Source organism: Ursus americanus, chromosome 24 (genome assembly GCF_024610735.1).
Source record: "Ursus americanus isolate L20-20 chromosome 24, mUrsAme1.1.p, whole genome shotgun sequence".
NCBI lineage: Eukaryota > Metazoa > Chordata > Mammalia > Carnivora > Ursidae > Ursus > Ursus americanus.
Genome location: NC_142150.1, coordinates 47,297,257 through 47,322,450, shown reverse-complemented (window position 1 = coordinate 47,322,450; position 25,194 = coordinate 47,297,257). Strand labels below are relative to the sequence as shown.

Sequence of the window (25,194 nt, the reverse complement as noted above, 5' to 3'; positions counted from 1 at the left end):
CGGGCCAATGGAGTGGCGAGCCGGGGCTCGCCTGCTGCGCTGGGGGCGGCAGGTTGCGGCGGCGCCGGGCGCCGGGCAGCAGCCAGTTCGAGTCTGGGTCCCGGAGGCCAGCGAGCGCCCAGGTGAGCCGCGCAGGGTCCCAGGTCCTCCTGCGTGCGGGGCGCGGCCTCGGGCGGAAACTCCGATGGAGGGACGCGAGCTGGGCCGCCGTGGGGGCCGCGCCGCACCTGCAGCGGCTCCGCGGGAGCGACGGCGGCCTGGGGGGCGAGCGCAGCGGCTGGCGGGAGCGAGAAGTGGGCTGCCCGCGCTGGCGAGGGTCGCCCAGGCGCGGTTCCGTAGCTCCAAAGGGCCGAGGTCTGAGTCGCGGGGGAGGGGGCGTTCCCATGGTAGCGGGAAGCCGTGTTTTCGTGAGGGCGCCCTTGGGTGCCTGAGGACGGCGTCCCGTGGGAGGGGCAGTGCCCTTCGAGCCAGGTGACTGGGGAGGCAGGAAGTTCTGCATCTGGTTAATGATTCGCCTTGTTCCGGGAGTGGGGCGAGAGGAGGCTGGGAAGTGGGGGAGCTGCACAGTGCTCCTGGAGGACGCACTGATTACCCATTGGGAGGGCTGGTCTTGACTACCTCCACCCCAACAATGTATGGTACGTGTGGGGCCAGGCACGGGAGAGCAGGACTGATGTGGGGGGAGGGGCGGGCAGTAGCCCTGAGCCACTTCTGGGGGTGAGGAGAGGAGGGGCCGGGCTGTGGTGGGGCCAGGCAGGGCCTGACCCTGTGGCCTTTGTCCTCCCTGAAGGACAGGAATGCTCTCTGGGCTAGCAGCGATGGAGCTGAAGGTGTGGGTGGATGGCATACAGCGCGTGGTCTGTGGGGTCTCTGAGCAAACCACCTGTCAGGAAGTGGTCATCGCACTAGCCCAAGCAATAGGTGAGTCCTTTCAGGCAGAGATGGCCTAGCAGGTGCACCTGCGGTGGGGCCTGGTCCTCGGGCCCCTTCCCCCAGCGAGGGTGGAGCTGGCTGCTGATCCCTCTTGCCCTCCCCTAACTTCTCAAGCCAGGTGGATGGCGGGGGGTGGGGGGGCGCGGGCACAGGCTGACCTGTCTCCTTCTACCCCAGGCCAGACGGGCCGCTTTGTGCTCGTGCAGCGTCTCAGGGAAAAGGAACGGCAGCTGCTGCCCCAGGAGTGTCCAGTGGGTGCCCAGGCTACCTGTGGACAGTTTGCCAGTGATGTCCAGTTTGTCCTGAGGCGGACAGGGCCCAGCCTCGCTGGGAGGCCTTCCTCAGACAGCTGCCCACCTCCTGAGCGCTGCCCAGTCCGTGCCAGCCTCCCCCCGAAGCCACGGCAAGCCGTGGGCCACGAGCAGCACAGAGCACTGACCTTCAGCCTGGGGTGCCCCGGGCTGGCCCCCAGCCCTGCGCTGCCTGAGCCTGTGGCCCCCGTAGCACCAATCCCAGGCTCCTGTGCAGACCTGCAGGGCCTGGAGCGAAGGGTGCGAAGGAACGCCGTGGAGCTGGGTCAGGAGGCCTTCTGGGAGCAGGAGCTGCGGCGGGAGCAGGCACGGGAGCGTGAGGGGCAGGCACGCCTGCAAGCCCTGAGCGCAGCCACTGCCGAGCACGCCGCCCGGCTACAGGCCCTGGATGCCCAGGCCCGTGCCCTGGAGGCTGAACTACATCTGGCCTCAGAGGCCCCTGGGCCCCCCTCACCCACAGCATCTGCAACTGAACGCCTGCGCCAGGACCTGGCTGCCCAGGAACGGCAGAGTGCAGAGGTGCAAGGCAGCCTGGCCCTGGTGAGCAGGGCCCTGGAGGCCGCTGAGCACGCCCTGCAGGTAAGCCCACAGGCCCCCAAGCCCCTGCTGATGTCCCCAATGTGGGCAGATTTGGGGGTTGGTCTCAGGGGAGAGCATGAGGCCATGGAGCTCTGTGGCTGTGTCCCCTGAGGGCTCCATGTGCCCCAGGCCCAAGCCCAGGAACTTGAGGAGCTGAACCGGGAGCTCCGTCAGTGTAACCTGCAGCAGTTCATCCAGCAGACGGGGGCTGCACTGCCACCAACCCCTCGGCCAGACAGGGGCCCCCTCAGCACACAGGTCAGAGTGGCTCTGCAGGGAGGCTGGGTGGGTGGGAGGCCTGGCCAGCTCCAAGCTGACCTACTCTCCCCATAGGATCTTCTGCCTCCAGCCAGAGAAGAGCCCCTCACGAGAACCCCTCAGAATCCTGCTCTAGTGTCCGGCCTGAGCCCAGAGAGTACGTCTGTCTTCCCCACTTTGGGTGGGACACGGTCTTCCTGGGGCCTCCTCAGTCCCTTCAGCCTGTGCCCTCCCCACAGTTGCCCCAATGAGGCAGAACTCCTGGAGGTAGCAGCTCTTGGCCCAGAATGGATGTCCACTGCCAGCCCAGCCCTGGGCTCCAATGACACGAGCGAGGGCAGCCAAGGCCAGCCCGACCTGGACAACGGAGAGTTGGCGGTCGCAGAGGATTCATTCCCCCGTGCAGTGGGGAGCCCTGGTGCCCTGGGCCTGAGACAGAACACCTCAGAGCCCTGGGGTTTCCGCTCTGGGGGGCAAGGGGAGGCTGAGGACACTTGCCCTAGTCCTTGCCAAGTCTGCCAAACCCCCTGGAGAAGCAGGGGGGCATGACCAGCTCAGAATTTGCTACGCCCCAAAGGCCATGGCTCCTTATTGGGGGTGGGAGATGTGTGGACACTGCTCTACCTGTGGGTGTGTGCTTGCGTGTGGGAGGTACCCTTCCTGGTGCCTGCGTGCACACACTGGCATGCCGCCTCCGCTACCCCACCCTGAAACCTCAATAAACTGCCCAGAATGGCTTAAGTGTGTCCTGAGGCCATACCGAACAGGGTCTGTGGGCCCTAAAACTTGAGACCAGCCAGGGTCACTGGGGAGTACCGCAAGCTACCTGGGGCTGGCCACAACCAGGGCTCTTGAGAAGGGGGTCTCCCAGGGACCAGTGGTCAGTTGGGCCCAAAGTTGGGACTTGTAGGGTCTCACGTTTCCAACTGCTGCGCCCATCCACCTCTCTCCTGCCTGGTTCCTGGGTCGAGAGTTGGACAGTATGGGGCCTTACGGCAGCCTCAGCCCTGGTCTGGGTGTCTGTGTGGACCCCTCTCCTGCCTGGTTCCCCTCCTCTGGCCTACTCCTCACCAGTAGCAGGAACTGCCACCCCACTGGGATGGCTCCTGGACATGAGGACTCAAGGACATGCCAGACCTGCCTATCAGGTTTACTGAGATTTACTGAGAGCTTGTGGGGGCAGGTCCCCAGGCTCCCGGTCGGCCAGGACCAAGGAGCTTTGTAGGCCCCATGAGGGTGCAGCTGCCCAGCCTTCCAACAGGCCCCCTCTGCTTCTCAGGTGGGTGTGAAGCCTCTGCTGTGCCCGCAGCCTCGAAATTAGGGCAGAGTGTGTCCAAATTGCAGTCCTGGTGCTGGTCCGGGGTGCTACAGGTCCCACCTGTGAGCACTGCAGCTGGATTGGAGCTCTCTGATGGTCAGAACCCAGGGGCTCGGTGCAACCATGGGTACTGGGGAACAGGAGACCGAGGCATCCTCGATGATGGGGGTCTTTGTGCTGAGTTTAGGGGTCGGCAACTTCGGGATGGACTCAGCCTTCTGGAGTGGCCCCTGAGCTGGGCCTGGTGTTCCCCAGTTCTTTTGGGGCAGACCATAGGGGACATGAAGTCCTGAGTACAAGGAGCAGGGAAGCCACCAAGAGGCAACACCACCAAGAGCAGCTGCGGGGGAGGGGGAGTAACTAGGACTGGATACTTCCTGCCCAAGATGGAACAGGACAGGGAGGGACAACTGGACAGGCAGCAGCAGGGGACTTCTGGCCCAGGCTCCTCACTCTGAAGCCCCCAGCACTATCCAGCTCCTTACCTACGCTCCCACCTGAGCCCACGGTCTACCTCACAGCAGCCCATTCCAGACAGAGCCAAGTGCACGGTCACATGAGGTATAGCCTGGAATGCAAATGCTGATCGTGTTGTGCCCTGGGTGGGAGGGCAGGAGCTATGGGCAGTCACCACCAGGTCCAGGGGCCTGTGCTCCCCACCCACAGCCCTCACCTGTGCTCAGGAGGGTTGGTTGTACCTCTGGTGCACCTGCTCTGAGCCCCAGCACAGGGTCATCTCCCGAGCCGAGCACACTGGCCAGCACAGGGCAAAGCCAGGTGCTGCCTGGGCATGAGCCCACGCCCTCCTGGTCTCTGTGCTTCCCCCCCCCCAAAGGGAAGCAGTCCCAGTGCCGGCAGAGCTCGCACGCCCCTGGTCTCCTGCTTCTGTTTTCAGGGAACCCCTGTTGCTTCTGAAGACATCACCAGGGACCTGTCCCTGGTCTGCTACTGGCTGAGAAAGCTGAGCCCACTCTCCGCCTCAGAAGGGTCCTCAGGTAGCCACTGTGCTCTAGGGTGGGAAAGGGGACAGAACCTTCCTCCTCTGTGGCTGTTCCAGGTGGACAACATCCCACATCCCCAAAAGTCGCCAGAGGGGCTTCAAATCAGTAAGCAAACGTTGGAGTTGCTGAAAAGTTTACTTTGGAGCTTTAAACTGCACTTTGAAAACAATGATGTGAGCTATGCTGAGCTAAGGAGAGGCCCAGCTCCCCCCCCCCCAACATACACACACATCCAGTCCATGGCAGGGCAGGACCAAGCCAGGTCAGGCCAGCTCCCAAGGCGAGGTGAGACAGGACCCTGCTTGCTGTAAGTATAGAGGCAGGCTTCATCACTGTCTCTGCAGGGCCAGGCTGTGTTTGGGGATGGCACTGGACCTGACCTCAGAGTTCCTGCTCACCCCCAGTGAAAAAGAACTCTTGTGCACTGGCCGAGAACACTGGGGCTCACTGGGGGTCACCCACAGCAAGCCACTGCCCATCAACTGCACTGGTTCTCAACCCCAAGGCCACCCACAGCCTCCCTGTCACCCGCAGAACCTGCCCTGCCAAGCCTGCTGGGTGTGACCCTCAGTACGCCACAGTGACCTTTAGGACAGGGTCCTTCCAAAGGGGAGCCCAAGTCCAGGCAAGGCCTCAACTAAGGTTGCCTCTCCCTCACGCTGCTCTGACAACCGCAGACCCAGCTCCGGCCATCAACCCCCACTGTCTGGGAGAGGAGGCAGGGCCTGCTGCAGGCATCCTGGCCCCTGCAGGCCTGGAGGCTGCTCTGGGCATGCTCCCCGACCAGCAGAACTTCACAGCGGATTGAGAACCCCAGCAGAGAAAGTAGGCCCCGCAGACAAGCTGGGGGCTCTGCCAGGTGCCCCCACCTCTGGGAGGGCATGTCGCTGGGCACCACTGGGCACCACAAGTGGGTCCTCGGCATTCCGACTCCTTTAGTGGCCTTGTTGAAGTGGCAGAAATGCATAGAAAAGCCAATCCGTCACCATCTTCCCTAAGAAAGTTCCCAGAGGCAGGTAGTAGGGCTCCGACCCTGAGGGCCAAGGGTCTGACCACGACACTGGCGCCTGCCCAGGACTGCCCTCAGCTCAACAACACTCAGAAGACCGTCCCAGCAAGTCTGCACATCCTGGCACCTGAGACACACAAGAAAAAGAAAGTTCCCTCCAAGGGCGCATCTGGCCCAACCTGAGCCCTCTCGTGCGGAGGGCTGTGAAGCCCCACGACGTTTCCCCTTCCTCCCCACCCCCCTGCGGAGCGCAGACAGGCAGACCCGGTCCACAGGGGCGCCCTCGCCTCTCCCCACCTTGGTGCTCGCCCTCCCACCTGGTCTGGCTGTCCCCTGCCCGACACAGCAGGGTCACAGAGAAGCCGGGGGGGTCGCGCTGCCCAGGGACAGATCAGCCGCTGTCACACGCACAGTGGGTCCGGAGCAGCGCAGTGTGCGGTGGGCAGTGGCTGCCCTGCGCCTGGAGGGACCACCGGGTGGGCGGAGGGGCCGTCCCCTACCCTCGACCCCTCTTTCCCCTCCAACTTGTGCGTCCGAGCCCCACCGCCCCAGCCCGGCCAGAGCCCCCGCCCGCCGGTCTGGGACCCCTCGCGCGTCACCTGCAACCGCGGCGCGGGGCCGTCGCCGGCTCTCAGCCCAAATTCGGCGGCGGCCGTGGGCCCCTGGCGCCCCCGACCGGCCCCCGAACGCCCCACGCCCGGCGCCCGGCCCGCGCCCCGCGCCCGACCCGTATGCAAATACGCGGGTCTCGCAGCCAATGGCAGGCCGGGCCGGGCCCGCCCTGCTGCGTCCCAGCCAGTGGGCGCGAGATGGGGGCGGGTCGCCACGCCCACCGCCGCGCGGCCCCTCGCGGGCGCGGCCGGCGCGTTCCTTTCCGCACGTCGGCCTCGGGGCGGGGCCGCCACCTGCCGGGCGGGGCCTGCGGGCGCCGCGTTGCTACTGTGCGGGGCGGCTCCCCCGCCGGCCGGGGCGGGTGGTACGGCCCGAGGCGCTCCCCCGCCCACGCGGTGGGTCCGCAGCTCCCGGGAACGCGCCGGGCTGGGGTGCACGTAGCCCGGCCGCGCCCTCGGGACGCACGTGGGGCCCGCGCTGCCCGCGGCTTCTGCCGAGCTCTGTGGCTGGCGGGCGGGGGTCCCGCGGTCCTCAGGTGGGATCTGTCGCCTTGAAAGGCTCGGAGTCCGAGTCCGGGGGGGACACGGCGCAAGGCGCAGGCACATCGGTGGTTTACCTGGAGTTATTGACTCCTGGGTGGTGCCCCAAGACGGCAGCCGAGGGAGATTTGGCCCTGGGCCCCTTCCCTTCACACTCCCCTCCCCGCCTCCATGGCCAAGGGAACCCCTGAGGCAGAATCAGGGGTCATGCGGACCCCTAATGGGGCAGAGAGATGCTTGCTCCCCTTTTGTTCCTGACACTCCTCTTATGAGGGGTCCTCATAAGCCCTCTGTGCCCTTCCGAAGTAAGCCAGAGCTCCCCACTTTCCCTTGCCTCGCTCAGTCTCCTGTATCTGCCTCAGACCCTGGCCCTCCCCAGAGGACCTTACTCACCTGGCTCCAGGCAGCTTCGAAGGAGCCCTCTGCTCCTCACTGCCCAGGGGCTGTGCCCTCAGCCTCAGCCACCCTGGTCCCTGGTGGTTCTTCTGTGGGAGAACGTCCTACCCTCTACCCCACCCGTTCCTCGTTTTCCCTTCCTCCAGTAACTTCCCTGCATCCCACGTGGGTAGGGGCTGGAGCCCAGCAGGTGCCACAACCCCAGCACAGACCCTGCTGAACCCTTCCCATCATCATGGTCATCTCATTTCTTCCTTCAAAACCATTGCCTGAGTGGCTAAGTGTTGAGGCTCCAGGGAGCCGTCTGCCTTGCCTGGGACATCGGGAGCCTGAAGCCTGGGGATAGAAAATCAAGGCAGGATGTTGTGGGTGTAGCCACCTATGGGTGGGGAGAGAGCACGGAGGAGCAAGGAGCTGGCTCAGTTCTGCTGGCGGTCAGAAGTAGAGGGGTCAGCAAAGCCTGGATAATGTGGTCTGGAAGGAACCCCTAGAAATCTGCAGGATCCCTGAGGACGTCCACACCTGCAGGACAGGGTAGAGGTTTGGAGGAAAGAAGTCTGGGGTTTGGGGACAGAGAGAAGTCAGAAGTCAGGGTGACTTTGAGTTCCTGTCTTGCCAGTACTGGCACAACCTCCAGATGTGCCCCCCAGTCCTGCACCCCTTATCTATTACCTTCTGTAGTGGGTCGAATAGTGTCCCCTCAAAAAGATGTCTGTATCCTAATGCCTAGACCCTGTGAATGTTACCTTACTTGGAAAAAGGGTCTCTGCAGCTATAATTAAGGGTCTTGAGATAAAATCATCCTGGTTTACCTGGGTGGGCCCTAAATCCAATGACAAGTATACTTATAAGAGACAGATGAGAGATACAGACACACAGGAAGGCCACGTAAAAACAGAGGCAAAGTTTGGGGTGATGTGGCCACAAGCCAAGGAAGCCTGGAGCACCAAAAACCGGAAGAGGCCAGAAAGGAGTTCCTACAGATTTCCCAGGGAGCACAGCTGCCTTGGATTTCAGTTTCATAACTTCTGGGACTGTGAGGGAATCATCTGTTGTTTTAAGCTACTCAGTCTGTGGTCATTGGTTAAGGCAGGCCCAGGACACTAACAGGCCTGCCTTCCTAAGTCAGGGAACACAGCCGTACCTGTCTCCTGCCCCTGCTCTGGCCCTGTGTTTGTGTGCAGGCCTGATGGCTGGGGAAAGGGCTGGCCTGGGCTGGACAGAACCACGGTAGCTCCCAGTCATGCTCCACTCTCCTGTACAGGAGAGAAGTGTGCACTTCATGTATGTCCTGCCTGGGCTGGGGTGGGAAGTGTGCAGAACAGGGTGCCCTAGCACACCCCCCAAACGCAGCAAGGGATACAGAGTGCAGGTCTATGAGGGGCATGGGGCAGGGACACATGTTGTGTCCTTGCCTGGAACTAGCAAGTGAGAGGTGGCAGGTGGGTGGCTAGTGGGTGTGCACTGGAGGTGACAATACTGATGGGGGGTATATACAGGTGTCCACATGCATGTGGGAGGGTGAGTTATGTCAGCATGTGGGGGGCACATGTGGTAGGTGTCTATGCTCTCAAGAGGTACCACCTGTATTCATTTTGGGCCCAGACCAACAGCTCTGGGCGGTTCCCTGGGGGCACAGCTCACATCTGAGCACTGGTTGACGTGGTTGTGCACTGCCCAAGGATGCCTGCTGAGTAAGTGTTTTTCTACATCTCATCTTGGGTGCATGTGTTTATTATGACAATTTTCCAGGAACCCCCAGGAACAGCAGTAGATGAGGGTAGGAAGGGCTGCCCCCTCTCCAAGGGGACTCCAAGTTGGCTATAAGCTGATTGTGCAATCCATAGAAGCATCAGCAGGGTGCCCCTCTACCCCACGTGGGAACCTCTGCTGGGTAGTATCCTTCTGTCTAACGGTCTTCAGCAGGTAGGCATGTGTGTACAGAAGGGCCAGCACATGCCGAGCTCCAAGCTGAGAGGGAGAGGGAGGGGAAGGTGCCTGGTGCAGGATAGTTACCATGCTGGACCCCACCCGAAGTGCCATCCAATACTCACACATCCAGCCCTCAATCTCCATTTTACAGCCACGGACACTGAGGCACAGACAGGTCGAGAAGCTCTCCATGGTTACATGACTGATACACTGGGAGCCCAAGTGCCCAGGTTCAAGTACTTGGCCTGGAGGACACCCAAGAGGCACCGTGCTGCACCAGCCACCCCCCTCCAGACCTCACCCCTGTGGCCCACAGAGAGGAATTGCTTCAGAGTCTTTCATATCTCTGGCGCCATCCTTTCTCCGTTTCTGCAAAGCCCGTTTCAGCGTGTGTAAACTAGCTGTTCTTTCTCCCGTTTAGGTAAGCAGAAACAACAACCCTCCCTTGGCTGGCTGCACTCCTTCCTTTTGCAGCAGAACCACTTGCAAGAGATGTTGGTGCGCCCGGTTCCTCTCCCACCCTCTTTAAACTCCCTGCGGCCCTCCCACCCCCAACGCTGCTATCCTCAGGGTCACAGTGACCCCCACCTCACTTGACCCAGGGCCCTGCTTGATGGTCCTTCCTTCCCTGGCTTCCAGAAGCCCCTCTCCTGGGTTCCCTTCCTGTTTGCTTCGCACATCCCTCAGCAAATCCCCTCTCTTCAGAATCTACCAGGCGTTTCTTGCTTCCCAAACCTGAGCTGCGCCCATGCGACCCAAGCCACGGTGGCTCCTGCACGGGGGTCGCCCCGTGTCTGCTCTTGCTGCTTTAGTCTTTTCCCACCTTGCCGCCCCATGAGGAGCCTGCATGCCAGCACGTGTCACCCGGCTCCAGATCCCCCAGTGGCCCTAGCTCCTCTGGCCACTTCCCGCACTGGGCCCAGCCACCTCGGCTTGGCCTCCTTTCCGAGGTCCGGCGGCGGCTTCTCGGTGCGCTCCGGGGGCCCCCACGTCATTGCCAGTCCTCCTAGGCTCCTGAGCCCCGGACCCTACCCTGCTTTATCTTTCAGCACGAGTCAGCTTTTCACACACCACGCGGTGTGGTGACCCACAGCGCTGGAGGTTTCCGGGGTCCGAACCAGACGGGACGCGGGGCTGGGGTCTCCTCCCGCTGTGCCCAGCACCTGGAGGAGCCCGCCCACATAGCACTCCATCAGTGTTTGGTCCAGGAGCGACTGTGGGGCGCGGAGCTGCTCGGGCCCAGAGCGCCACGAGGCTGCGGTGGCCCGAGCTACAAGCGCCCGGGGGGCTGGGGGCGTGCCCCACACCGGGGAGGGCCGGGCCACCGCGTGGGGGCGGGGCAGAAGGGTAGGGGCGTGTCTACGGGCGTGGGGTGGGGCCAGATCTGAGGGCGGGGTCTCAGGTGCGCGGGAGGGCCGCTTCCATTCGCCCTGGGCAGAGGGCGGGGGCTCGGACTGTACCAACTCCCTGCGGGGGAGGGCTGACCCAGAACAGCCCACTGGCGGGCGCCTAGACACCACAAGTTCTTCCAGACACTGGTCTTCCTGGGCGGTGGGCCAGCATGAAGCAGGGTTTGCGAAGCCTAAAGGCCCCCGGCCACGGCGAGCGGCGCCTTCCGCCACCTCAGGCCCTTCTTTCCCGCCCTGGTCCCAGTGGTTCCAGCCAACGGGCGGGGCGAGGCGAGAGGGCCCCGGAAGCCGGCTCCGTGCACTTCCGGGTCGGGGAGCGCGCGGTGGCAGCGGCGGCGGCGGCGGCGGCGGCGGCGGCCTAGTCGAGGCTGGCGCTCGGGCGGCGGCGGCGAGCGCCCGGGAGCGGCGGGAGGGACGCAAGGTTCTCGGGTACGTGCGGGGCCCGCGGCGGCCTCGGAGTCCCGGCCGCGCCCTGGCGCGAGGGCCGTCCCCGAGCGCCGCGCGCTTTGTCTGCGGCCTGCCCCGCGGGGCGAGGCCTGCGCCGCGCTGGCTCCGGGCGGGCGGTGGGGAGCGCGGGCGGGCGGACGGGCGGCGGGGAGGGCCCGCGCCCAGGCCGGGAGCCCCTTCGGGCCACAGGCGGGTTTCCGGGGTGGCCGCTGCCTGTCCCCAGCCGCGGGGGGCCCCCCTGCCTCGTCCTCTGGACACCCCCCCCCAGCCCACGCTGTTGCCCTCCTCGGTGTGAGCGAGGTGTGACCCTGTGCCAACTCGTTTCTAGCTCCTGGTCGTCACTGCAGCCAGCGGCTTCGTCTACGTTCGGCAGCCCGAGCGGTTCACGGGATGGTTTCCTATTAGCTCACGTAGTCTTCACAACAAGCCCCCGGAGTAGGTATTGTCCTTCCTGTTCTGCACGTGAATGCATCGGAGCCGGGGAAAGGCTGCGCGACTTGCCAGGGGCGCACAGCTGCTGAGCGCAGAGCCCCAGACTCTTGCTCCACGCTCTTTTTAGCCGTGCTCGTGTTACACCTTGTCAATTTAGAAGACTATCTACGGCTGTTGTTTCTGTGGGGAGCATGTGGTAATCTGCTTGGGAGCCTCATTCTAGCTAGGGGTCGTGTGGTTAGAACCTGAGGCTGAGGTGAGGTCTCCCAGGACCTCGGCGAGGGTTTGTTCTTAGGACAATGTTGAGTCAGAATAACCGTGGCTGGCGCCTTCCAGTGCATTCTCTGCACCAGGCCAGTGGCAAGGCTCTGATGGGGTGAGCTTGGCTTTGGGCCTCTCTGCAGCCCCCCAGTATGGACTCTTGGTGTCCATATCAGCCTTGCAGAGACCTTGTTGGCCCTACTTTTTCACTTCCATTGCAGTTTACAGTTTTCAGGTCTCCTGTGCTTCGTGGCAAACGTGGAGTAAAGAATGACAGTTCTGGCCGGGTGTGAAATGTTGGACCTGGCATGTTTGCTCAGGGCCCGTGCCAGTTACCACCAGCAGTTCTTTGGCTTCCTTAGTAACGGTTGGAATCGTAGGTGCTTTGGGTCCTTGTATTTGAAAAGAGAGGAATTATTTTCTCTCAGCTCCCTAAATCTAGAGGTAGGGCAGGCGAGCCACAGAGCACCACCAGCGTTGCCTGTGGTCTGGAACATTCTGGCAGAAGTAGGGATGGTGAGTGTGGGCAGGCATGTCTGAGCTGGGGCTACTGGTGGGGCCCCCGTTAACGCAGAGTTCTGACTGCAGTGTTCCTTGCAGGGAAAGGGCTGCCAGGGGTCTCTGGTTGTGCCTCTTCCTTGGTATTTGCCCACGTGTTTGCTCTGGGAAGTACTTTCAGAGGCTACCTGGGTTCTTTGCCAGCAGTTAACTGTCGTGTGATGATGTCGGAACGGACGATGTTCAGCCTCGTAGTTGACACTCTTCTGCTGTCCTCACCAGCTGTGGTGGAGGAGCACAGGACCCACGGGGCTTAACTCCATGGTCACCGGGACTCGTGAGTTCAGCCCCATTCCTGGGCAGGTATTTCTGGCAAGCCCCTGTGTGCCAAAAGTTGTGGCCTTGTTGACCTTCTGACAGCCCTCGGAGGTAGGCCCTGCCACTGCCCGTTACAGGTGGGCCTGGGTCTTAGTGCACCAGGGAGAAGCCAGGGGCTGTTTGTGCAGACTTTGGACCTTGTGCTTGTGTAACACATCATCAAGGTAAGAATTTGCACCCCAGAAACTGCCCTCAGCTGTGCTCTGTCATCTCTTAGGTGGCCTCCGGGGGTTACGTTTTCTGGTGTCTGAAGTGTTCCCTGGTAGGTTTATGTGTGTTAGTACAGTCAACCCTTGAACAACGCGGGGATTAGGGGCGCCGATCCCCATGCAGTGGAAAATCCATGTATAACTTTTGACTCCGCAAAGACTTTATTGCTGAGAGTGTATTGTTGAATGGAAGCTTTACCAATAATGTAAAGTTGATGAACGCGTGTTTCTTCTACTAAAGTAAGCTGAAGGGGAAAATACTACTAAGAAAATCGTTAAGGAAGGAAAACACATTTATAGTGCTGTATTTGTCCGAAAACTTGCAGGTGCAAGTGGACTTGTGCTGTTCAAACCCATGTTTTTCAGGGGCCAACCTGAAAAGGTATTTACCTCCCTATAGGGCAGGAAATGTGCTGAACACTTTGGGGCCAGAGTAGGTATTAGACCAGGTGTCCCAGGATGACTTTGTGGAGTCCAGTTGTGGGAATGGTGATGACAATGGCCAGAGAGTTCTAGGTCCTCTTCCCTGACCCCACAGGAGAGGTGTCATCCTCCTGGAAGGGCCGTGGCCCTGTCACTTCCTGTGGTCTGTATGCCTCCAGCAGGAGTCATGGCCAGGAGTTGCGGTACAGCTGGGTCCCTGCTGTGTTGCTGAGTCACCAAGCAGTGAGGGTGCAGACCCTTAGTTGAGTGGGACCATGGCTCATTTTCTTAACCATAGAACACTAAGTAGAAGGAAGGTGGTGGCCTAGGGGGTGAATAATTCTACAAAAGCACCTCTTAGTGTACTGTTTCTAGGTAGAAGCAATATGAGCCAGTTGATAGTTTCATCAAATTAACATGCCCTCACTATTTTAGGAAACCTCATCCTAGAATCTGGGGCTGTGTAAGGGCAGTTAGGCGCTCCAGAATCTGAATCTGGCCTTAGCCCCACCAGGAGACTGTTTTCTGGGAGCATCCGTACAGAGGTGGTGGTGATAGCCCTCCTCTGGTTGCCAGGTGAGGCTCTTGGTAGTGGCGCACGGCCCATGGGGGAGACGCCTGCCTGTGGGATCCCCAAAGACAGCCTCACCTGGCCAAGCCCTCCTTACCCGGTTCTTGCCTTGCCCCTCTGCCTTCTTGTCTTTTGTGTGATCCCTTTCCTCTGACCATGGAAAGTGGACTTGGCCCAAAGCACACTGTACCCCAGGGAGGGTTTTCTTCGTCCTGTCTTGGTGAGTTACTGAAGGGCTCTCTCTAAGAAGTGTTTTCTCTGACAGTCACCTGGGAAATGAGGTCGCATTGTTGAGAAAGGACCTCTTATTTGGGGTCCAAAGTTGGAGGTCTGGCAAAGGAGGTAGATTGTTTTGCTACATTTGTGAGGTCATCTGTCTAGGTCTTCTGTGTTGTCCTTGTAGTGGCAGGACAGAGTAGGTAGGATAGGTGTCCCCACTTGGAAATCAGGGTGGACGCGGTGGCTGAGAGGTGAGCCCGACCTCTGCGCCCCGTGGGTGCACTTAGGGTGAGGTCGGAGCAGCCTCAGCTAACACGTGGCCTCCCAGTGGTGACCTGCTGAGCAGAGGTGGCTGAGAGTGACATGGCAGGAGAGTGCAGGGAGAGGGTCCTGTTAGCCATCTGGGCCCTTCTGACACCTCCCACCCAGCTATGTTGAAATCTCTGCTTTCCTCAGCTTGTGATAAGCCAGTTCACCCGTGCCTGGTGTCAGGGTTCCTCAGGAGTGTTAAGGTATTACAGGTGTCTGATGTAACAAAACGTTGCCAGACTGAAGCTAAGTTAGGTTCATTATAAATTGAGATTTGACTTTGAACGTTGCTCTGTGGATGGGAACCAGTGTCTTTTCTCCTACGTATGCACAGCTTTGTGGTTTGAGTTGCTTTGTTTGTATTCTGTCTCATGGCTTGGCTTCCCTGTCTTACGGATGAACACGTCACTAGGTCGTGCTGTATAGCGAGTGACTGTTGGGCTTTCAGGAGGGGAGTGTTGCATCCCAGGACGGTTGGGAACTTTTTGACTCTGGTTTATTGCAGAGCTGAACGCCAATGTCCAGCGATGGATGACGACAGCCTGGACGAGCTTGTGGACCGAAGCCCAGGGCCAGATGGACACCCGAGACTCAGCCCCGCTGCCCTGGCCAGCAATGCTGGTGAGCCAGCCTCCCACCCCTTCCACCCAGAAGTGAAGGAACAAGTGTTTGCGGCTTGCACCTCTCAGAAGCAGCAAGGCCACCTCATGTGCGGAGTCCGCTTTCCCTACTTCTGTCCCCACCCAGCCCAACTTCTCCGTCCCCATCTGGGCAGCCACTCGTAGTCCCTTTGGCAGGCGCTTCTGAGCACCTCTGTGCATCAGTGAAACAGCCCTCACTCTTTGCTGCCTTGGTTGTGACTTTCTCGGGGCCTGTGTTTCCACCTCTTTTGCTTTAGAAGAAAGCAGTGATGGCACCAGTGGCGGCTCTGAGGACGACACGGGCAGCGAGCGCAGCTACAGCACCGACGGAGAGGACGCGGATGGGGGCCCGGAGGACCAATCCGGTGAGAATCCTGCCATTTGAGCGGCCACCTGTGTTTCCTTTCGTCGTGGCGGGGACCGCTGTTTATAAAACACTGTGGGTGGAGTTGATGCCTTGACCCCACTGGCCAGCCGAGGGCTGTGAGGAGCTGGGGAGAGGCTCCCCTGCCGGCAGACCTCACCTTCCGCTGGGGCAGTGGCTCGCTTCTGTTGTAATCCTTTGTTTCACAGTTCAGTTTGACAACACAACTTCATTAAAGGTTAAAATGACTGAGCGTGTGGAGCAGCATGAACTGGGGTCTTTCCAGGGTGAGCGTGGCAGAGTGGATTTCCTGGCACAGTGAGCAGAGGGCTCTTGGTGACTCGTGCTCCCTGCGTGTGCACGCACGCTCGCACGCACACACCGGGTACAGGGCAGGTGTAGCATGAGCTGAGGTTTGCTGGGGCCTGAGGCCAGGACTCAACAGGCCAGGTCGGTGGAGCCATTCATGGCTTCCTCTCATTCTTCTGACCAGAGCCCCTGAGAGAATTGGCAAGTGCAGGAAGTGACTTTATTAAGGAATTCCCAGCACGTTTACGCTGGTTGACATCTGTGCCCTTGAACTTCTGTACAGAGAATGTTGCCGTAAGGGGCTCTGGTTGGGCTCACAGCACCTCCTTCCCTGTCCCTTCTAGCCTCCCTGTCTGCTGCATGGCCTCCAAGGTCCCCAGGTGGGGTAACCCTGTCCGAGATCAGCTGTGGTCACCTTCCACAGAGGGAGGGCACTCTTGGCCCTCTGCTGATAGGGTGCTGGACTTTGGAAGTTTGGCTCACAGCTGCTTTCCTTCTGGCACAGTCATCAGGTAGGGAGAGGCATGGTCCTAAAGCAAATAACATGATCTTTGTATCACAGTCTCTCAGGCTGTTGTGGTTACCAGTGTTAGAATGTGAGCAGGACTGCAGTGGCCTGAGCAGATGTGAGTTGCAACTTCGTGTGTATTGGTGACATACTTGTCCACAGCTAGATTTTGAATCCTGTACACAGGGACATGAAATTCTGTCCTGAGTTTGCAGGTCACGAATATAGTTCTGCTTGTCCCCCCCTTGAGGTGGGGCGTTGGGCTTACCCGAAGCAGGTCTCGGGCACAGACACTTGACATTGGCAGGGCTGAAGGAAGAAGACATTGGTTCGTCCCATAAGCAAAGGTTTGAGGGCCTGCTGGATGCCAAAGAATCGGGGTGGGGCCTGGAGGAGTACAGAAGCCAGCTCAGCTGGGGTTCCTGCTGTTCCTGAGCTCACCACTTAGCTGCAAAGACAGTGGCATAAAGAAGCAGTTATGACAAGGGTGATACATGGCCAGAGTGGGTGTGTAGGGGCATTGCCAGAAGAGTGCTTCTGTGGACATGGCGTGGTGAGGAGAAGCTTCCAGAGAGCCTTGTCTAAGCTGTGATGTGAAGGACAGGAGGAGGTGGCCTGGAATTAGCAGACAGAGTGCTGCTGTAAAGAGATGTCGCACAGAGCTGAGTGCCCAGGAGGGAAGGAAATGCAGGTGCAGGGCCTGCAGGTGGGGAGGTGCTGCAGGAAGGGAGGGCCTGTTAGCCTAGCCTGTCAGCTTAATCGAATGCCCTTTGTTCCTTCCACACCAGCCTTTGAAAGGTGGCTGACTCTTCTTAGCAGGTGGGAAGTGTAGTCAGACCTTGAGAAGGGAGTCCTTCTGAAAGTGCATTTCCTGTATCCCTACAGGCCTGGCCCTTCCCAGAACAGCTCTTTCTACTTGTTGCCTTTCTTGCCCTAGTATTTATCCTTGAAAATTGCTTGCTTGATTACAGTTTACTGAATTTCCAACTTTAAGTATTATCTACTTAAGGGGCACCTGGGTGGCTCAGTCAGTTGACTGTCCAACCTTGATTTCAGCTCAGGTCATGAACTCAGGGTCCTGAGATTGAGCCCCATGTCAGGCTTCACACTTAGCGAGGAGTCTGCTTGAGATTCTCTCTCTTTCCTCCTCTCCCCTCTCTGTCTCCCTCTGCCCCTCCCCCTGCTTGCACAAACATGTACGCATGCACGCTCTCTCTCCCTATCAAATAAATAAATCTTTTTTCTTTTTTTAAGATTTTATTTATTCATTTGAGAGAGAGAGAGAGAGAGCATGAGCAGGGGAGAGAGGCAGAGAGAGAAGCAGCCTCCCTGCTGAGCTGGGAGCCTGACGTGGGGCTCGATCCCAGAACCCTGGGATCACGACCTGAGCTGAAGGCAGACACTTAACCATCTGAGCCATCCAGGCGCCCCTCATATAAATAAATCTTTAAAAATACATATTATTGGGGCACCTGAGTAGCTCATTCGGTTGAGCCTCTGCCTTTGGCTCAGGTCACCATCTCAGGGTCCTGGGATCAAGTCCCAAATCGGGCTCCTTGCTCAGCGGGGAGTCTGCTTCTCCCTCTGCCTCCTGCACTCCTGCTGCTCCTGCTGCTTGTGCTTTCTCTTTTTCTGACAAATAAATAAGATCTTTTTTAAAAAATCTTTAAGAAAATATATTATCTGTTTAAGTCTTACCACAAAAACTGAGAACTTAGGGCTCTGATCTGTGGTTTTAGCCCAGCTCTCCAGGCCAAGCATGTACTGCTCCACAGGGAGCTGTGATGGACGTGGAACCGTGAGTCACAGTGGCCCGTGCAGGGTGCAGCCCCAAGGCACCCCCATCTCTGGCTCGAGCATAGGCCGTGCTCTTCTTGGGGACCCTGCACTCATCTGTACTGGGGATTTCAGGCCTGCGGCCAAGCCAGGCCAGTGCACTCGTCTGCACATTCCTCACTGTGATCCCTTGTTGAGTCGGGACCATTGCCAGCAGCCCCTGAGGGGTAGATGGAGGTAGATGGCTCAGGGCCTCCGCACCTGCACAGGTCTTCACCACTCCCGTCACTGCTGGTCACTGTCCCTCAGAGACTTCAGGGCCATTGCTTGGTGTGCCCAGGTGCTGCACAAGGGTCTCGTGGCTCTCAGATGGCCAGTTCTTTGCCTTTCAGAGTTCCACAGGGAGAATCTGATCACCTGGTTTCAGCCTATTCCGCTCACGTGGCACATCACAAAGGAGGAAAGCTGAGAAAAGCCCTTTCTCATTTCTCATCTGCCCTTTTCCAAAATTTTTGCATACCAATTTCCTTAGTTTTTTTTCTTGCTGTGTAACGAACTGTCACAGACACAGCAGCTCAGAGCAGTGTGCTCATAATCTCAGTGTTTCCAGGGTTAGCAGTCCAGGTGTGGGTTGCTGGCCTTTGCTCCAGTCTCACTCGCTGATCAGGGGTCACGGGACCGTGGTGCCCATCTGAGGCTTGGGGTCCTCCTCTAACAGCACTGCTTGTTGGCAGAATTCAGAGCCTTGAGGGAGTAGGGCTGAAGTCTTGGCTTCTGGCTGGCTGTTGGCCGGGGACTGTCCTCAGCTACTAGAGGCTGCCCCCTTGATGGACAGTTCACACCCCCAGCTTGCTTCCACGCCTGCGGGCACACATCCCCTGACTTCATTCTCTGCAACCAGCGGGGGAAACGGCTTTTCAAGGGCGCACCTGATTAGGTTAGGCCAACAGGGGGTCCTTCCCTGGGCCCTGAGGCAGCAGCAGGTTCCTAGGTGAGGCCCTGGTTCCGTCCACCCTGGGAGGGGTTCGATGGCGTGGTGTCCTGGGGCCGTGTGAGGATGCTGCCTGCCACACCTCTGGTGCAGGTGAATTTGAATCTCTGGTGGATTTTGGGAGGGAGAGAAGACGAAATGCACGCATCAGCTGCTATGTTGGACTGAAAGCGTCTCCTTTTCTGCTGGTCAGGCCCCAGCCCCAGAATCTCTCAGAAATTGAGCACAACTGTTACAGCCAAAGTGCCTAGTTAGGAATCCATGGTCCCTACATCCCCAAAGAAAGAACAATAGACCTATAAGGAAGGTCTCACTTGGCAGCAGTTGGTTTGTTAACACCTTGTTTTGAGGAGGGTTTTGCCGGGGGGGGGGGGGTGTCACGATCTGGATGCTGCTGTGCTGATGAGGGGCACGTGTCAGGTGGGGACGGGCCCCGGGAGCTGGCCTGATGGCGGGGTTCGGGGCACGTGTCAGGTGGGGACAGCCCCCGGGAGCTGGCCAGATGGCGGGTTTCGGGGCACGTGTCAGGTGGGGACGGGCCCCAGGAGCTGGCCGGATGGCGGGGTTCGGGGCACGTGTCAGGTGGGGATGGGCCCCCGGGAGCTGGCCGGATGGCGGGGTTCGGGGCACGTGTCAGGTGGGGACGGGCCCCGGGAGCTGGCCGGATGGTGGGGTTCGGGGCACATGTCAGGTGGGGACGGGCCCCCGGGAGCTGGCCTGGTGGTGGGGTTCGGAGTCTGCACCAAGGTAGAGGTTTGCAGAGCTGGCGTGGCCGCTCAGCCGGTGTCCTGTCCTCTTAGCTTGGGAGCCGCTTCAGGTGAGGTGCCCAGTGATGGGTGTGCTGGCAGGGCTGCGGGAAAGGTGTCTGTCTCTGCAGTGTGGGATTTGGAAACACGCCTTCCTGAGCGCGGCTGTAGCCTGCTTGCTTCCAGTGCTCCAGCTCACAAAGTTGCGTTTCTTCTTTTTCAAGGTTCTGAAGATTCTGAAGAAGAAGGAGGAAGAGGAGAAGAGGGCATGGAGGCATTAGTGGCCGTGGTAGACGCTCAGGGGAAGTTGGAAGCCAATGGCGCATTTAATTCTGATGATGATTCCGAGAGCTGCCCGATTTGTCTCAACACCTTCAGGGACCAGGCTGTGGGGACACCGGAGAACTGTGCCCATTATTTCTGCCTGGATTGTATTGTCGAATGGTCCAAGGTGAGGGAGGCGGCTTCTCTCTGGGGTTCTTCCTTCCTTTGGGATGACCTCTCTCCGTTTATAAGTGACCCTGTCAGTTGCCAGGTGGTGCTCTCTGATCTACAGTAGAAATTGAGGCCGTAAGGTTGGGTCCTAGCCTGGTCTTTGCTTTGATTGGTGTGCTCTTGGCTCGTGGGGTTGCCAGTAAAGCTCACTGTGGGGTGATGTGCTCGTGGAGCATGGGATGAGGAGGCAGGAGAGAGGGGGTTTATTTCTGGGTCAGTATCCCTTGGGGAACCTGTCTGCAGAAACCCTAAATGACCTAGGGGCAATCTATGGCTGGCAGAGTCAGCCCGGTGTGCTGTGGCCCCACTGGATGGAATCATCTCATAGATGGGAGCACGAGATTCAACTGGGCACTGAGTCGTGACGACCAGCAGTGAAGGGAGCCAGCGTTAAAACAGATGAAGGGAATTTATCAGAAATACACGGTACATTTCCCGATGAACTTCATTTAATTTTTTTAAAAGATTTTATTTATTTATTTATTTATTTATTTATTTATTTATTTGAGAAAGAGACAGCATAAGTGGGGAGGAGAGGGAGAAGCAAGCTTCCTGCTGAGCAGAGAGCCCGATATGGAGCTCAATCCCAGGACCCTGAGATCATGACCTGAGCCGAAGGCAGACGCTTCACCAGCTGAGCCACCCGGGCGCCCCTCATGGTGAACTTGAGAAGCAATAACCCCCTTCCTACTTTTTAAACTTCTTATTGTGAAAAATTTCAAAGACATAGAAGAGGACAGGAGGGGTGATGTGTGCCCCCACCTCCTGCTTGTCACCGTCGTCAGGCACTGTTAGTCTGCTCTCTGCCCAGCCTGGAACTTCACCAACACAGACGCTGTGTGGAGGCAGTGGACCTCCACACCACCACCTCCCCCAGCGAGGTTCACAGTAACCCCATAGGCCCTAGCCCCAGGCCTGCTCCCCTTTTTCCCAGAGAGCTTGGAAGTTTGTTTGGGCCTCAGCCGCGTTCATGCGGCCCTCGTGGCCACACGTCTGCTGCCTCGCTGTGGTGTGGTTTGAGGGCTCCCCTGCCCCTGGCACTTCCGTCGCATGGCCCTGGATTGGTGGCACAGGTTAGATTAAGGTTTAGATTTTTTTTTTTTTTTTTTTAGATTTTATTCATTTATTTGACAGACAGCCAGCGAGAGAGGGAACACAGCAGGGGAGTGGGAGAGGAAGAAGCAGGCTCCTAGCAGAGGAGCCTGACATGGGGCTCGATCCCGGAACGCCGGGATCATGCCCTGAGCCGAAGGCAGACGCTTAACGACTGAGCCACCCAGGCGCCCCAAGGTTTAGATTTTTTTGCCAAGTAAAGCCTTGTAAATTGAGGACTATGACAAGGTGCTCGTTGTCTTGTTGGTATCATACTGGATAGTGGAAGTGAAAATAAAGGTAGAAGCGTCATGTAGGAAAAGGTATTCTTTGCAAATAACAAGGTTGTCAACGTAGGTGTTTTACAAGTGAACTGTCAGAATATGAAGCTCGGCAAGATTGCTGGGCACAGGATTAACAAAGATGAAAAGTTATACTCAGAAGTAAGTCATAAAAAAGACATGTGAGACCTTTAAAGAGCTTTTCTAAAACAGTTGAGACTGAGTGAAGACAGAGCACTTTCTGGAAGGGGCGTCCCAGCTCAGAGAGATGGCCGTGGTGCTACCAGTTCACCCGTCCTGCCTGGAGCTTCCAGAGCCCTACAGGCGTGAAATTCATGGAGGGGGAAAGCAAATACCAAGAATTGACGGTCCCTTTGAGAAAGGGAGAAGTCACCTACTGTATATTAGGATTTATAAGATGATAGCGACTACGCCGGAATTGCTCCGGGAATGGAGACCAGGCCCCGGGAGTGTGGTGGGGCTTGAAGGGCAGGCCACACGCAGCGGACAGCAGGTAGCATCTCACAGGAAAGGGAGTGGGGCTCGCCATAGATGAGTGTGAGAGATGGAGAGAGAGGGCCCAGCTCACGACACCACACAGCACCACCTGGATTCAAGATCAGAAGCCTTCGGAAGAAAATGCAGGGCATCTGTCAGGACAGGGAAGGACTCTTAACTCCATGTGGGAGCAGCCATGAGGATTTACACGAGGGCAGCGCGAGCAGAAGTAGTTGGGAGTGTGGTTCCACCATGAGACAGCAGCACAGGTGCCGGAAGGTCAGACCAGAGACCGGGGAGGGTGGGAGCCCCTGTCCCTCTCGGATCGGAGGGAGTGTTCAGCAGAGATGCGATGACCAGCGCACAGTGGAGTTTTGACTTCCGAGGGAGTTCTTTATTCTGAGTGTGGTGTTCATGGTGAAAATGATCCTACGGGATCCTGATACAATTTTTGTTTCTTACAGAATGCCAATTCCTGTCCGGTCGATCGAACTATATTTAAATGTATTTGTATTCGAGCCCGGTTTGGTGGTAAAATTCTGAAGAAGGTAAGTGTAGATGCTTTGGTCGAGAACCCCCCCCCCCCCCATGCCTTGTTACATTGGTCCCTGTCTAATGGGAGAATGTGCTTTCAGAGGTTGATCCGTTTTCCTGAAGTGAGTAAACATAGGTTAAGTGCTTTTTAGAAATCCACTAAAACATCTGCTGCGTGAAGCTGTGAAGCCAGTCGGTGGGGGTGCTGCCTCGTCCGAGGGCTCTGGGTGGGAAGGCAGATGGTGGCAGTTTCTCAGACTTCCTCCTCCCCGCTCCCTCGTGCCTTTTCAACATCTCACAGCTTCTCTCCTCTTCCGCCACAACGGCCATGGGGCAGACCACACACCCGATAGTGCTGGGCAGGGGTCACGCACAGGCAGGGCTAAGAAGTTCTCCTTTGCTTGTAGGTGCTTGCTTTTGCTTGTCTGCTTTGTAGAGGCTCGAAGGGCCTTCGTGAGTCTTCCTTCTTTTGCTGAGGAGCGTCCCAGAGACTTGGAGACACGCCTTAGACGTGTCTTAGCTTGTAGCTGTAGACCTGCTGTTTTCTTTACAAAGGTTACAAAGCCATAGATGCACGGGGACTTAGGCCCTCTGTAGGCTCGGTGTCGTGCTGGGCTCAGGTGTGTGCTGCAGGGGGCAGCTGTGGTGTCCCCTGTCCCAGACGCTCTGCTCTCCTTCCCTGGAAGCAGGGGCCTGTTCCCATGTCACGCAGGCAGCCTTCACTTCCCTGGAGTATCCACCAGTGCAGCATGTGGACACTGAGCTCTTGCTGTGTGTGCAGAGAGGTCCAAGTGGCACATGAGCGAGCCCAGCTGGAGAAGACCCAAGGGTGACTCCAAGTCCAGCACCCACGGTGCAGGAGGCTGGAGAGGACCCTGACCACCACCCCACCCCCACCCCCCGGCTCTGGAGAAAAGGCCAAGCGAGTGCTGACACAGAGGGAAGAGAGGAGCAGAGGCTGTGCCCCACAGTGTGGGGAGACGGGCGGGGGACGGAGTTGGCATCCCATTTGAAGGGAGTGCAGACCTTGCACACGTGAAGGCTTGGCTAGCGGAAGCCTAGAGGACCGTACCTCTGAGCCTGCATGTCGACGGCCTGCTCCATGCGCGGCTGTGACTGTCCCAGCGCAGCTGCATGGTTGTGGGCCGGGATTTGGCATCTGTGTCTCCATGTCTTTGCTTGGTCATACGGCGGTTCTTGAGAGGAGAAAAGCCTCCTGGTTTTATCCTGCTTCCCTCTTCACGTGTCCAGCGCCGGTGTCCTGGCTTGTCCCCCCCAGTGCACCCTGCTTTGGGACCTTCCTGTGGGGGAGAAGCTGCTCGGTCTGCTTTGGCTCTGCAGGTCGGGCTTCACCTGCCATGTGACCAGCAGGGCTTTTCTGCTTTCAGATTCCGGTGGAGAACGCCAGAGCAGGAGACGACGAGGAGGAAGACCCAACCTTCTGTGAGGTGTGCGGCAGGAGTGACCGGGAGGACCGTCTGCTCCTCTGTGACGGCTGTGACGCCGGGTGAGCATGGGGTCCCCCCTCACAGCAGCTCTGGAAGCCACTTCTGTCCCGAGTCCCTGACGAGTGGGAAGTCACTCTGAACTGCCGAGCCCAGCCTCTGAGACTGGCATTTAAATGAACCTGTTAGAGGGCAGTCCCGTGGGAATGCTGTTCTGTGCTTCAGACCCACAGCTGTTTGCTGCTGTGGTCACTGAGGCCAAGCGCCCTGTGTTTGGAACACCTGAGTCCCAGGCCGCTTCGTGGTAGCCAGCAGGCCTCCCAGGCTCTTTTATTCACCACTATGTGTACCCTCTGCCTGTTCCCCCAAATACTCTGAGGCTACTTAGAGAGATGCACGTGATGCATCAAGACAGAAGCCGGGGAAACACGAGAAGTGGGGGCTGTGGGGCCAGCCAGCAGGCCCAGAGGCCCAGGCAGAGGACGTGTGCGGGACCCTGCCTTCTGTGAGGTCGGGTGACCCCGTGTTCTGCAGGTCCTGGCTCCTGGAGCCTTTCCCCGGCCTCCTTCCGTCAAGGTTCCTCTTCTCAGGGATCCCCGCGGGGCTGTCGCTGAATGTCTGCAGAATTCTAATGCTGTAAGCTTGCGGTGAGGGGTTGTGGCAGCCTCTCGGGGTAGAGGTGGCAATGAGAGAATCCCATGAGGCTGGCAGGTCTGGAACTTCGTCTTGGGCAATAGGTAGCCCTTTTGAGGGTTGGGCTGAGAAGCAGCACAAGGCAAGAGGTCCCGAGCCCTGATGGCCCAGAGCTGGCCTTGGAGGTGCTCGAGTTTGTCCCTTTTGCACACTGGCCCTGGCTTTGACCCTGCCCAAGGCCTCCCTACCCAGTGCCTCCTGCGTGGAGCTCAGTTTGCCACATGCTCACTCCCCAGACAAATGCCACACACTGTGCATTTACCTTTCTCAGGCAGCTCCCAGGACCCTACCTCTCCGGAGCCACCCTCTCAACTCACACACTCTATCTGGTCTCCCCTCTCACGAGTGGCTGCCTGCATGCGTGCCTTGTGAACGCTCCACTAATGGGATGCTCCAGCTGGGGGCCCTGGGAGTTGTCCTGTCTGATTGCTCGCAGCTCATTGGTTGCTATGAGTCTGGAGGACAGGAGAGGGGTGCCTTGGGTGTCCTGCAAACCCTCAAAGCCAGTCTCTGCTCTTACCATCCCTGTGCCTAGTTTACTGCCTTGACAGAGTGCAGGCAGGAAGCTGAGGAAATACAGCCTCCTGGGTCCCGGGGCCGGTGGGCAGCTCAGCACTCAGCTCGGCTCGCATGCAAAACCAGTCCTTCCCCTGTGTTTGTGGGCGCTCTGGCCTGGAACAGCTGGATGCAGCAGGAGAGGCCATTCGAGGTGGGAAGGACTATCTGTGGTGCTTGTCACTGGCCTCACCTCTGCAGCCCAGGGCCCTCCAGCTGGAT

The 25,194-nt window shown here is 58.7% G+C and overlaps 2 protein-coding genes across 7 annotated transcripts in view; both read left to right on the top strand.

Moving 5' to 3' along the window:
- Positions 1-2: 2 nt before the first annotated feature.
- RASSF7 (Ras association domain family member 7) lies at positions 3-2,518 on the top strand. 2 transcript variants are annotated; one of them, XM_045770701.2, is made up of 6 exons: positions 3-122; positions 791-921; positions 1,111-1,823; positions 1,953-2,081; positions 2,157-2,238; positions 2,321-2,518. In XM_045770701.2, exons 2-6 carry the CDS (start codon positions 798-800, stop codon positions 2,350-2,352), a joined length of 1,080 nt encoding a protein of 359 aa, XP_045626657.2. In that variant the 5' UTR covers positions 3-122; positions 791-797; the 3' UTR covers positions 2,353-2,518. The 2 variants fall into 2 exon arrangements, with proteins under 2 accessions (XP_045626657.2, XP_087711316.1); XM_087855190.1 differs by lacking the exon at positions 1,953-2,081.
- Positions 2,519-10,615: 8,097 nt separating this feature from the next.
- Positions 10,616-25,194, top strand: part of PHRF1 (PHD and ring finger domains 1) — a 29,652-nt gene continuing 15,073 nt past the window's right edge. For 4 of the 5 annotated variants that reach the window (XM_045770654.2, XM_045770656.2, XM_045770655.2 and 1 more), the window contains exons 1-7: positions 10,616-10,726; positions 11,073-11,183; positions 14,550-14,665; positions 14,943-15,050; positions 19,604-19,830; positions 22,210-22,293; positions 23,668-23,786. In XM_045770654.2, coding sequence (XP_045626610.1) covers positions 14,572-14,665; positions 14,943-15,050; positions 19,604-19,830; positions 22,210-22,293; positions 23,668-23,786 — 632 coding nt within the window. In that variant the 5' untranslated portion in view covers positions 10,616-10,726; positions 11,073-11,183; positions 14,550-14,571. The remainder of the gene's footprint in view (positions 10,727-11,072; positions 11,184-14,549; positions 14,666-14,942; positions 15,051-19,603; positions 19,831-22,209; positions 22,294-23,667; positions 23,787-25,194) is intronic. The other variant, XM_045770657.2, reaches the window with a different exon arrangement.